The following is a 12611-nucleotide window of genomic DNA, read 5'->3' as shown; positions in this document are numbered from 1 at the left end:
ATCTGTATGGGAATGATTGTGTGGTGGTGAGGCAGTTAACAGGCAGCTCCGTATTCTGCAGCCACATGTTGGCATCTAAATGTCTGCGGTGGTTCTCTGCAGCAGAATCTGAACATGCTTTTATGCGTATCGGTGCATCCACGCAGCCTTAATGCGGCCTCAAGGCTCGGCTCCCTGGAAACATCCAGAGGCCAAAAGATAGTCGTGGACAGAAAGAAAAACAAACTCCAAACCGCACGTCATCCCACTGAAATATGGTAATAATATAGCAGGAAGTTTACATTCTGTAAAAATATGCGTTATTTGTCTTAACTTTGGTTTATGACTGGCTGAGCGGGCCGTGATGAGGGAGGCCATTTTCTGAAATGTTTCTGGATGTGGACCACAGAGCGGCCAACACCCCTGTCTATCTTTAGAGCCGGGAATCCACCCAAGAGCTGTCAGTCCAGCCGCCAAATCCTCGACTGCTAAAACTCTCCAGACCCCCAAACACTAACAGCATCATTCAGAGACATCCACCCGCCCACCTCACACACGCGCGCACACACACACACACGCACACACACACACACACACACACAGGGGCTCTGATACGGTCAGATGTGGAGGTATTTTGTGGAAGAGTAAATAAATCAGGGGTCTGCATCATCAGCCAGCTTACGTAAGAGCAGCTCGCCCTCTGAACGTCGCGCAGAAAAGACGACCAATGAAAAACAACTTTCTGCAACAGCTCCGAAGATTTATCCGCTCTGAACGTTAACTCAATACCTAATTTTTCTTGGACTCCACCTTTGTTTTTCCAAGTGCTTGGAGCTGTGCATAAAAAGGTCAAAGAAATAATGGTTCAGAGAAAAAACCAGTTGTATTAAATTTGTGAAACAGAAAATTACTGCTGCTGAAAAACAGATTAATGGTCCTGGCTGTGGGCTTTGTGGATCTCTGGTTCTGTGCACTAAAGCACTTAATAAATCACCGGCGTACATACAAGGAATTAATAGGGATGGTGTGTTTTCATGGATTTGTGCTGGTGCCAAATCGCAGAGAGCCGATCTGGCCCCGGCTCTAATCTGTTTTTCAAAAGTCACCTGAGAAGCTGCTGCTGCCTCGCTCTGCTCCTGATCCGAGCAGAGCTGGAGCAGGCGAGGCGATAATTTTCCCCTCGTTAAAGCCTGTTTGAGATTGTTTAACACACGGAGACAGATCGATGGAACGATCAATATCTGGGTTCACCGTGAATGTAAACGTGTCCTGCATGGAGCAAATCACAGATGCAAATATGTGAAAGTATTTATCATCTCTCTGTAACCAAACACAGCTCAGAATGTGGCCGATCCTGCTGCAGTGTTTACAGAGATAAAGAGTGGAAGTTGTGTTTTCCACGTTCCATATTTTCTTCTCTCCGGGGCCGTTTCTCACACCAGCAGAGTTTAGCCCAGACTGAGGCGGGAGACGTGCGTGCTACCACCAAATAATGTGATTTTAGTGCTTTAAAGCGTCTTTTAGGGATGATTAGATTAAATATGTCTCTAAAGTAAACCTGCATGCTCTGCGACTACCATGGCATGTAAGGAGGCCATTTTAAACCATTTAGGTTGCAGTACCCTGTCCTGACCACCAGAGACTGGACCTGCCGTGTTCACTTTCATTCTACCTGATTATTACAATTATATATATTTTAATCTCTTTGTTGTTTTTCAATAAATTGGATGATAAATTCAAAATGGCGGCGGGAAAGGAGACGCACCACATCTGCATTTGAATTCCATCGTGGTATATTTTATTGATAATGGTGATAAAATCCACACTTTGATAGTTTTATTTAAAACAGATTGTATTAGTTTTATCAGTGCTTAGAGTCTAAATGTGTGAGCTTACCGTTTGTGTTGATGCATGATGCAGCAAACAGACACATCGCTTCCTTTAAAGTTAAGAAATATCAACCAAATAGAAAATGTATTGGCATGATTCTTCACTTTTGTCAAAGTAAAATAAAACAAATAAAAGCAACGTTACTTTGTGGTTTAATAATTAAAGTCTCAGCGGATCATAAGACGCAGTCTGTTTTGGGGCGTCTCTCAGAGGGTAAAAAGGTTTCTTATAACTTTGTATTAATAAAAACATGTATGCATTATTTCAATTTATTTTCATTTAAAACACAAATTACAGCCGACCGTCTGTTCTCACCACGTCGAGTTTGTAACCCTGCTAGCTCCCGGTGCGGTCGTTGAGCTCAGCCAACGGTAACGTCGATTTCTGTGAGGAGGCGGCTGCATGGCGACCATGACAGCTCATGTCCGTGATGAAGCTTTAACTAGATCACAGCGCCATCGTCTGGGTAAAATACCGTAACACAATAAGAAACCTCTCTCTGCATTTTATATGAGTATATTGGTCGCACCGGTTTAAAGGACGTGGCCCACTTCTGAGATGGAAAAAATGTTTAAACGTAAGTTTTGTACACAGAGTTTTACGGCAGATTTTGTGCATATTTTAGGAACAAAACCACAAACTCCAGCCTCAAGTTAAACTTCAGTCATAGGATCCCAAAACGTTATACAGTATACATTGACAAATTCTATGTCAAATCAATAACTGTATATCAAGATGGACGTCGCGTCTCCATCTGCTCTCATTGTACAAAAGTTAAAGCCGGGTGAAGCCGCCGTAGCTGGAAACTTACCAGAAAAAAAACTGCAAAGATCCGTCATGTCGGTGTGTTTAACATCAGAACAGCTTCTTGTGTCGGTCTGAAGCAGATATTCACGCTGATGGAAAGTTCAGTGACTGTAGTGTTAGTGTTAGTTACGTCTCCTCTCGCCGTTCCTCCTCTACTCTGCTACTCGGGAACAGAACGCTGCAGGAGCCCCATTTGTCAACAGAGCTGTCAATCATGAGGCCACACCCCCTTTTTATAGCATCAAATAACTAATTAAAAGTAAACTTGTGAATGAACACTTGGACATAAATCAGCGTGATAAGAACTAACTATAATGACAGAAACCATGTTTGAGAAGCTGCTAACCAAATGTAACAGACTCGTACCTGAATTTCCCTCGGGATCAATAACGAGTCCATCGATCTGTCGTCGTTTCAGGCCCTCATTTATCAAGGCAACAATGGGCATGCTCCAATTTATGTAATGAAGTCACTGTCTCTGAAACACTCCTTTATGCACGTCCAAGCGAATACACAAAAAGTATCATTTTGAAACAGTTTGTACAAAAACTAAGACGTATGCAAAGTGTCCTTTTTAAAAACATCCTGTTCTCATGGGCCGAGGCCTCAGTGTGCACAAGTAACATTAATGTCAATTTAGAGATAAATTTGTGATTTACTTTAAATAAGGAGGATCCTGAAGAAGCCTTGAGGTGAGTTCTTGCAGACGTCGCTGTGATTCCTTTAAGTGCTATAAAAACAGTCCTTGGTGTGTGTCTGAGCAGTGACGTGGCGTCTCCACGTCGGCCATCTTTATGCTCATGCTGTGATTAAATTCATAATTAAATTTAAGTGACTCATTTTTGTTGGAAACAAATTAGAGGTATGATTTCATCGATCCTGTGCGCCAGTCCTCCTCAGTATACATTCAGCAGAATGTGATTATAAAGTGGCCGCGTGTTTTTCCACTCAGGATTTAAGTTCATGTATCACCGGGCGGAGGTGACGGTGGACGCTGTGCGCGCAGACCGCACGACGTCCCGGGTGTCGTTATGATTCAGAGACAACAAACTCCTGGTTCCAGAGACGGAGCGCTCGTGGTTTTGGTTTGATTACTGAAAGAGTAAATAAGTTCTGTGTCGCGCTTTAAATCATAGCTGGCTTTAATATCTGACCAGACAATCATTTCTCCTTAATCTGAAGCTTGTAAACCAAACCATGAACAAATGTGAACATGAGCAGAGAATAAACATCATGTTTTATGTGAGAGCTTTCTCTGCCTGCAGATGTTACACACATTTTAAGTAAAATGTCCAAGTTTACTTCAGCGTGTGACACAAACACTGTTATGATCCTGATCCGGTTAAGAGATGCAGAGTGTTAGCATTTAGCTGACGCTTTAGACCCACTGTGATATGCCCTGTATGACTCCTCGGTGTGCACACACACACACACACGCACACACACACACACACACACACACACACACACACACACACACACACACCATGTGGACTTAGTGTGCCTCTCCGGTCTCCTTTCTTTGTTATAGTTGCACATGTGGCTCCTGCCGCTGAAGCTCGTCAGAGCGCTCTCTCTCTCCTCAGATAAAACAAACTGAATCTTCGTCCCTCTCAAAGAGCCGTTCTTCTCTTCTTTGTTTCGTAGTCATCAAACAGATTTAAAAAATCTTACTTGCAGATTTTGGATTAAATATTGAAGCAAATGTTTTATTTGATTGTGTCTCCACACTTTAACGGTGACAGCATTCATGCACATATCTTTCTTAAGATGCCATCACCATCGTTCATGAATCATTCCTTCATCCATTCATGGAGCACAAACACAACTTACATTAACAAAACAACAGCACAAGGCACGGCCACAGCACAACACATGTTGCATACATGAATTATAGACAGATATTAGATACATCGATATTTATACGCACAGAAGTTAAAATACACGGCAAAAAAAGAGCCCACAAAATGTCATAAATATTGTTTACCGTGAGGATTAAGAGGAGCCACATCCCCCCGCGCTCCCGTCAGTTTGCATCCTCAGTTTCTGCTTTGAGGCGTGTAAACGTTCCTGCATATTCCCGTGTGTACAGACGGACAGCACGGAGGACATGGGGAGCTCTACTCTGATGCTATTTAACGCACTCTGGCAGCTCATTGAACACTGAAGGAACGTATGTAGAAAATAAATAACAAATAAACGTGCACCTGAAAATCTTTCATTTGCTTTCCAGGTTTATATTAAAATTGTAAAGTGAAAAATACCAATGTAATGGTGTTGTCTCTCTCTCCATTACCTGCAGCCTCTCTCTTTTTGTCTGTCTGATGATTTACTAATTAAAGGCCTTTTTACTTTAAAATCAAAGTGATGGTTAGCTGCTAACTGCACTCACCTGGCCGCCTCCTCCATAAACATTCTCATTTCTTTATGAAGATAAACATTGTTAGCATCATTTAAACTAATGATGGTATTTAAATCAGTATCATGTTCGAGCCTCCTGCGAAACCCTGACCGCTGCAGTTTGTCTTCAGCGGTGCAGAATCATTTAAACAAATATAATATATCATTGATCCACTATCTTCCTTTTGATCAACAGTCCATCCTTTGGAATTTAATTATTTGTTATCAGAAGAAAAAGATCTTTTTTAACTGGAGATATTAAAACAATAAAAACATGTTTTCTGATGAAGTTCAGCAGCGATCAGAAGCGCCCGTCCAGCAGCAGAGACGACGTCTTTCAAACCGCAGCAGCTGATTTCAGCTGAAAACGTCAGTATCTAATATCTATCTAGTATTTTAATCACACATCTTTATGAATCACATCATCACGTTTCGTCACATGACTCTTATTTTCCACTTCTTCGTTGTTATACAAATTGTGATATTTGAAAAAAATCTTGTTCAGCAGAGAAAACTTTGGTTTGTCACATGAACGCGATATTTACCTCATAAAGGCGTTTGGGCCGCTCTGGGCCTCCGTACATTCTCAGTGCACATCAGCTCTGCGCAGACGTGAAGAGGCAGCAGATGAAAACATGAATGTCTGTTTGTAAAATTAGCAGTTCACTCAAAATAACACAACATGACCTCATGTTACTGTAAATAACATTTTGTAATGTACAACCCTGCTCACTAAAATAAACTCAAAGACTTATCACTATCTTTCCTGCTTTAATTCCACACATGCAAACACCGATCACTTCCTGATGAGGCACCAGCTGTGACTAATGTTATAGATGTTTAAAGACTTTAAGAAGAACTATTTTCATGTTGCCAGGATGTGAAAAGGCTTACAGGTGCTGCATGTCCTCCTCCTCCTCCTCCTCCTCCTCCTCCTCCTCCTCCTCCGACAGGACGCCTGCTTCGTCATGTTATCTCTTTAGTTTGTGTTTCAGCAGAAAAAGACTCAAAGCGACACTTTGACCTCTCACACACTTTGACCTCTCACAAACTTTGACCTCTCACAAGCTCTGGAGACGAGCTGCAGGACCTCTGGACAAACATCTGTTTACGGCAGACTCATTAGTTTGTCTTTACTTATAACTAATCTATAAAACAGTTAATGATTTATTGATGAGTCGTGACTTATAACAAAGCTGCTACATAGGGGCGTCTTTGCCCCCCGACGCCCAATGCTCGTAATCTGTTCACTAAAGCCTGTCTCCATCTTCTTCATGAGATGTGGTCGAAAGCTGCAGAAAAACAGGCCCTCAAGCGTCGATCTTTCTGGTGAAAATGCTTCAAAATTAAAGTATTCCATTGTCAAGTATCACGTTATAACCTGAGAAGCATAAAAGAGCAACATATCGGCTCATGTGGGATATATACTCGAAGCCTAATCAGCTTTAAAACAAATAAAACATACAGATGCAAAACTGATACAAGCCTCCAGCTGTTAACAGACAGGAACACTCTTTGAGATGTTTTTCACCTTCACGACCGAGGAGGTAGAAGAAACGGGGAAGGTGAAACGTGTGTAAATATTCAGGTTGGAAAGAGTCAGACAGATGCAGTTATGTGTCAAATAAGCAAACTTGAGGAAATATCTGATCACTAAGAACAAAACTGAAGCGTCTCACTTTGTCAACATCTGCCGGATCGAGCGTTCGAGCCTCGGCTCTTCTTCTGCGGCTGCTCCGTCACTACACAGTTTCATTTAGTCATTTCTCTGCCTCATTTTGTCGAGTATAAATCTTAATTTAACCTCTTATAGCTCCAATGATCCAAACACATCTGCTGTTCTTTACAGCAGAAAATGGAAGCTTTGATGAGAACAAAAACTAAACATGAGCCTTAAAGAGTCTGAACACTGCGGCTTCACTGATCCTCCGTCTGCAGCTACTCAGCTGACAAAACACAAACTCTGCAGGAAATATTCAAATGTGAAAAATCTGAGTGTCTGTGTAACGTCTGCAGCTTCACTGCTTTTAAACCTGACGGAGGTTTTATCAGGCCGAGGGCTTCAGCAGGAAGACAGCAGGAATCAATGATTCTCTGATTGATGTCATTTAATACTTTTAAACACTACAACAAGAGCTGCTGTAAACTGCATGTTGTCTTTAGTTCTGTTAAACAGTATTATAACATGATTCTGACGCAGTGAGAGGCTACGAAAGGCTGAAAGGTGAATGTGTGTCGTTTGACATTTCAGCCGGAGCAGCACCAGCTCAGAGAGAGCGTCATCTTCCCTGAGTGAGTTTGTGAACGCTGAGATTCTCAGGTCACTTACAGAGCACATGAGCCGCTCTGACAGTGTGAACAGTCTTTAGTCAAGTCAAGTCAAGCTTTATTTATAAAGCACCTTAAAAACAACCTCAGTCGACCAAAGTACTGTACAGTTATTAAAATACAATACAAATACAAATACTTTAATACAATACAATACAATACAATAATTTAGTCCATCCACAAAGAATTCATGGATGACAAAGAGTTTAATTTCCCTTTAATTAGGTCATGAAAGCAGACCAGCCTCTCTGCTCGACGTGTTTAGGCTCATTTTCAGACTAAACAAGCCGTTTGTCGACTTCAGCTTTTAAACGGAATTTATTTGACTGTGTGTTAATTCATTAATCTAATGGGAGTAATCATCATCTGCAGGGCCGGAGAAGGAACTTAAGAAACACTGCGAACAAAACACGAGACTCAACCAGCAGGAAACATCGACACAAGACGAGAATCTTTATCTTTAATGTTATTCTTATTATTAAATATCATCATCTTGATGGTCTGTATTATAATTCGTCTTATTTTATGTTTATTTGTTATTTCCTGCTCATGTTTTTTCTCACCATGAAGATTCTGTTTCAAAGTTTTCACAGTTTTTCTGCCAACGAGAAATAAATCATTTCTTCTACTTCGTTAAACATTTATGTCCATAAATAAAACTTTTAAATACCCAAACATAGTGATGGTAATGTCACTGCTGGCAGATGCACAAAAACCACTGAAACAACAACAATAAAGGAAGCAGCCAGCAGCTGTGTTACTCTCCTCTGATGCACGCCTGTTTTTTTCTTTTAGTTAGAATGTAAAAAAATATAACGTCTTTTAAAAATTATAAATCTTATATAATGCTGGGTTATTCACGGTGGGGAATCTAACATTAACCCACCTTCACAACTGACCAGGTGCTGAGAAACATTGGACACTTTCTCAGGCACACCTTCGCAGTCTGTTGTAATTCAGTCCAGCAGCTCTGACATGTTTGTAATGTTCACTTTGTGTTGACGTAAATTATGATTTAAATTCCAGTTCTTATTGAAGTCACATTAAAAGTAATGTTGACTGAATTATCCTGACTGTTATTGTTTTCTTGTCTTTCAGCGCAGGCAGAATATTAAAGCTGAAACAGCACTCACACTAATGAAGTCCAGAGCATCACTTTGACCTCCAACGCAGTTCACACCTCCCTGACAGTGAACGTTACAGCATCATAAAGCAGGATCATTATGAGGTCCACGTGCACCTCATAAAGAGAGAGCAGGGTGCATTAAAGTGTTTTTATGACGCATGAAAACTGCTTTAAAAAAAAAGCAACACAACCGTTTCGTCTTCTAAAGGGCTGCAACTATTTTTATCATTACCGGTTTTTCCGTCGAACATTTACTTGATTAATCGATCAGTTTTTGTTCGGTCCATAAAATGCTTCAAAGTGTTGATTAATGTTTCCCAAAGCTCATATCCGAAATGTTTAATTTCCTCCTGCATAAAAGAACCCAAAGAAACGTGTATTATTATATTCATTCTCCTGGTAGAGGACTCTTATCTTTAAAAAGGTCATTAAAACTATCGATTAATAATCGATTAGCCACATGCGTTTTGATATTTAGGGCTACAGGACCAAAAGATATTCCCGTTTATTTAGCAGCTGTGTTTCCTCACAGCTCTGACAGAACGCGTGTTTGTCATCATGACACTAAAACAGCTTCCAGAAGATTCTAGAGATTTCTATGTGTTGTGTTGTTTGTATAAATGAGCACAGAACCAACGCTGCGGAGTCTTTTAGATATCATGACGTAGCTACACTCATACCTGCTCATCTGTTTCTGCAGCAGTTAGCATTTAGCCTGCTCCGTGTCAAACACGCACTACCTGAACGACGTGATGCTCGCACGGGTGCGTGAACTTTTGGCGTGTGACAGGCAGAGATAAAAGCATGACATAAGCTGTGATGTTCTCCGCCTGTAAGTTTAACGCGGGTCAGACAGCCGGGAGGCCTGCTGCGGGCCTGAACACCTCAAAGAAAAGAATCACACACCGTGCTGATGATGTTTCATTTGTATTTTAATGTATATTATTTCTCCTTTTATGTAGGTTTTCTTATTTCTGCCAAATAAAGTAACATAAACATCCGGTTTACAGCTCTGTGACGCTGCAGCGCTCTTGCAGCCTCTGCATGTTTTACACCATGTTCCCTCTGCTGCAGCTGAGCGACATAATGAACAATGTTACAACGGAAAATAGCAGAATTACAACATTTAATATCCATAAAAATGTCACATAGAACATCACGATATATTCAGACACGTGACAGGCCCGCGGGCGCCTCGGCCCGGGCCTGCGTCACATCACAACTTAAATTAAATATAAATAGCTCACACAGAACAATAATAAAATGTAGATATGTACAACTGTGCAACATGGCAACACGGTTTTTTCATCACACCACCACCAGCATGTCGTCGAGTCCACTCTATGTACAGACACGTGACCTGTTTTTATCAGCTGTCCGAGTCCACGTCGCTTTTACTCTCCTCGGTTTTCTCCGCGGACGTTTTGGTCGCTTTGTTCCATTTCTGAGAGTTCTCTGATTCCTCTGATGAAGAGCGCTTCTGCCTCCTCCACTTCGCGCGCCTGTTTTTGAACCAAACCTACGTGATAGAAAAGCACAGTTTGAATATCGAGGCCGGGACGTGTTATTGTTTTCTTTAATGAACCACAGTGTGACAGTGTTCGAGTCCGGACTTCTTCACGCCTCGTTTTATAAACATTTTTGTCACGTGAGCTTTCACTCATATTGTCTGAATATTTTTCTGTCAGGTTTCAGTTTATGTAATTCACAAAACACGTTTTATATTTGTTGTATTTCGCGCTACAAATTCATTTCATACAGTTTTTTTTAATCAATGGCTTTAATTATTAACTCTGACGTTCAAACATTGTGAGGAATGTTGTGCGTCATTTTTCGTTCTCGGTTAAATTAAATTTCCCAAACTTGATTTCCGTCACAGCGCTTCACAGAGGCCTCTCTGTCTTTATGAGGATTAATTAGTTACAAGTTTTATTTTCCAAAATATTAAAATCTGCGAGAAGCCTGGTATCAAATGAGTTTTAACTGTGTGATTCACGCGGTAAAATATTCTGTATTTTGTTACTTATTATTATTATTATTATTATTATGTTCTTTCATGTGCAATAATACACCCGTGTTTTTTCATTCATGTCGAAAAAGGTTGACATTTAAAAATGATATTGAAGAAGAACAAAGCTCGTTGTAATTCTTCGGAACTCTTAAAATAATATATTTTTATAAGATCATAATTCGTCACATATTCCTGATTCTCTTACTGACTGTGAATTTATTTTAAAGTGAACTAAAAGATGTGACCTTTCCTTGAATTGAGATGCACTTGAGGCATCGAAAAAATGTGGAGAAATTAAATTCCTAGAATAAAATATTTGTCTTGCAAAATCTGGAGTGTAAAATCTGTTTTACAAAAAAAACTAAACTAAAGCCTTAAAAAATGTTTGGGTATAAAAATGAATCCGAATCAGCAGAGGAAGAAGAATAATCAGAATCAGTAGGAAGCTGCACTGACCTCGACTTTCTCCTCCCGGAGGTGGACCTTGCGGGCCAGCTGCTCCCGCGTGCCGACGTCCGGGTACTTGGTCTCCTGGAAGAGGCCCTCCAGAGCCTCCAGCTGCTCGTCGGTGAAGATGGTGCGGTGCCTCCGCTTTCGGCGGCAGTGCAGCTGGTTGAGGAGCTGCAGCTCGGTCCGAGAGAGACTGCCCATGTTCATGTAGGACATCATCTGGTGCGGGACCGGGGAGAGCAGCACCGAGCCCGGGCTGTCGTAGCCTGCGTGGTGGAGAAGAAGAGACGCACGGATGAGTCGGAACAGTCAGACTGTCACAGCGTGTGTAAACATATAAACAGAGTTCATGAGTTATGTGACTGATGGGAAACTGTGGATCAGGTTGTTTACATGCAGATCACCGCTGGTGCGTAAAATGTCACACTTCACCTAAGTTATGTCCCTTTACGCACATTTTAGTTCGTGCGTAAAAATAACATTTAAGTAACTTTATGCAACAACTTTGAATTTGAAATGACATGTCTCCTGAGCACTAAACCCGCTGCAGCACTGGGGTCATCACACGACCAAGAAATACAACATCTAAACAAATATGTCATCAGATCTGAACATTTTCCAATTTCTCGAATCGATTTCTGTGCGTAAACGTGCCGTTTGTAACTCCGTGCGTAAAACAACAATTTTTAACCTTAAAAAGGCTCCATGTATTTGTCTTCACGAGGAATTTTGAAGTTCAGAAGTTAAAATTAAATCAAAATGTACCATTTAAATGAACCGTTGTCAGAGTTGGAGTCAACATTAGACCGGAAGCAACAAATGCAAAACAAAACAAACCACAATTTCTGCCAAAACAAAAACGATTTTTTTGCCGGTAGTGTTACTTCAAATTTTAATTAAACGATCTACATTTGAAACATGCAACAAGTGGATAAATCCAGTGTTGAATTTTAAAAGAGCGTTTAGTCTACGCCTACATTTAAGTAAGACAACGGGAGTTTGTCGGTCATACCTGCCGGGATGCAGGGGCACTGCTGCGGGCTGAGGCCGGGCACGGAGCCGCAGCACGGCGGACCTCCTCCGGGGCCCTGGACGTGCAGTTGTCCGTAGTAGTAGCCGTTATATCCAATCCTGGTCCCGTTCACAGACTGAATCCCGGGAGGAGAGGGCCCGCATGTGGCCGAGTACAGTCCGTTGTAGTCGGTGTAGATAGAGTCCGTGAGGCCGGCGGAGAGCACCACCGGGCCGCTCCGGTGCAGCAGCAGCGGCTCCTTGCAGCTCGGCCGGCCGGACAGGATGCTGTCTATGCTAAACATCCCCGCGGGCATCACACCGGTGCGCGGCGGCTCGAGAAGGCGGAGAAGAAGAAAAGTCGTTAAAGTCGTGAAAGTTTCTCGCTCTGAAATAAAAACCGTCCCGGACAGAAAGATCTCCGAGTTCTCCTAAAACTGCGTCATGGTGACTCTGGAGGCTTCTTTTCTGCATGCGCGGCTCCGCGAGCTCGTCTCGTGGATGCGGACTGTGTGTTTTAATGGGACCAGTTGGGAGCAGGGCTGGTTTTATAGCCTGCTGACGTCACGGCGGAGCTGCGCTGCTCTGAGATCAGCTGCTGCAGCGCGC

The 12611-nt window shown here is 41.9% G+C and overlaps 1 protein-coding gene across 1 annotated transcript; it reads right to left on the bottom strand.

Annotated features, from left to right (window-relative positions):
- Positions 1–9899: 9899 nt before the first annotated feature.
- On the bottom strand, positions 9900–12319 carry gsc (goosecoid). The gene is made up of 3 exons (XM_069662495.1): positions 12004–12319; positions 10998–11257; positions 9900–10049 (listed from the first exon to the last, which is right to left on the bottom strand). Exons 1-3 carry the CDS (start codon positions 12317–12319, stop codon positions 9900–9902), a joined length of 726 nt encoding a protein of 241 aa, XP_069518596.1.
- Positions 12320–12611: the final 292 nt, after the last annotated feature.

The sequence above is a fragment of the Semicossyphus pulcher genome, unplaced genomic scaffold, assembly GCF_022749685.1.
Source record: "Semicossyphus pulcher isolate SPU_LCO1_2020_fin unplaced genomic scaffold, fSemPul1.0.p SCAF_14, whole genome shotgun sequence".
In the NCBI taxonomy this organism is placed as follows: domain Eukaryota; kingdom Metazoa; phylum Chordata; class Actinopteri; order Labriformes; family Labridae; genus Semicossyphus; species Semicossyphus pulcher.
Note: the sequence above shows the minus strand (reverse complement) of the source record. Positions and strands in the feature narration are given on the sequence as shown.

What these genes read in the sequence shown, in the direction of transcription:
- gsc (XM_069662495.1), bottom strand. Translation starts at nt 12,319, where the DNA reads ATGCCCGCGGGGATGTTTAGCATAGACAGCATCCTGTCCGGCCGGCCG. An exon ending in GTGCCCCTGCATCCCGGCAG is followed by an intron (nt 11,258 to 12,003) that starts GTATGACCGACA and finishes TCCACCACGCAG; the next exon opens with GCTACGACAGCCCGGGCTCG. An exon ending in TCCGGGAGGAGAAAGTCGAG is followed by an intron (nt 10,050 to 10,997) that starts GTCAGTGCAGCT and finishes TCTATCACGTAG; the next exon opens with GTTTGGTTCAAAAACAGGCG.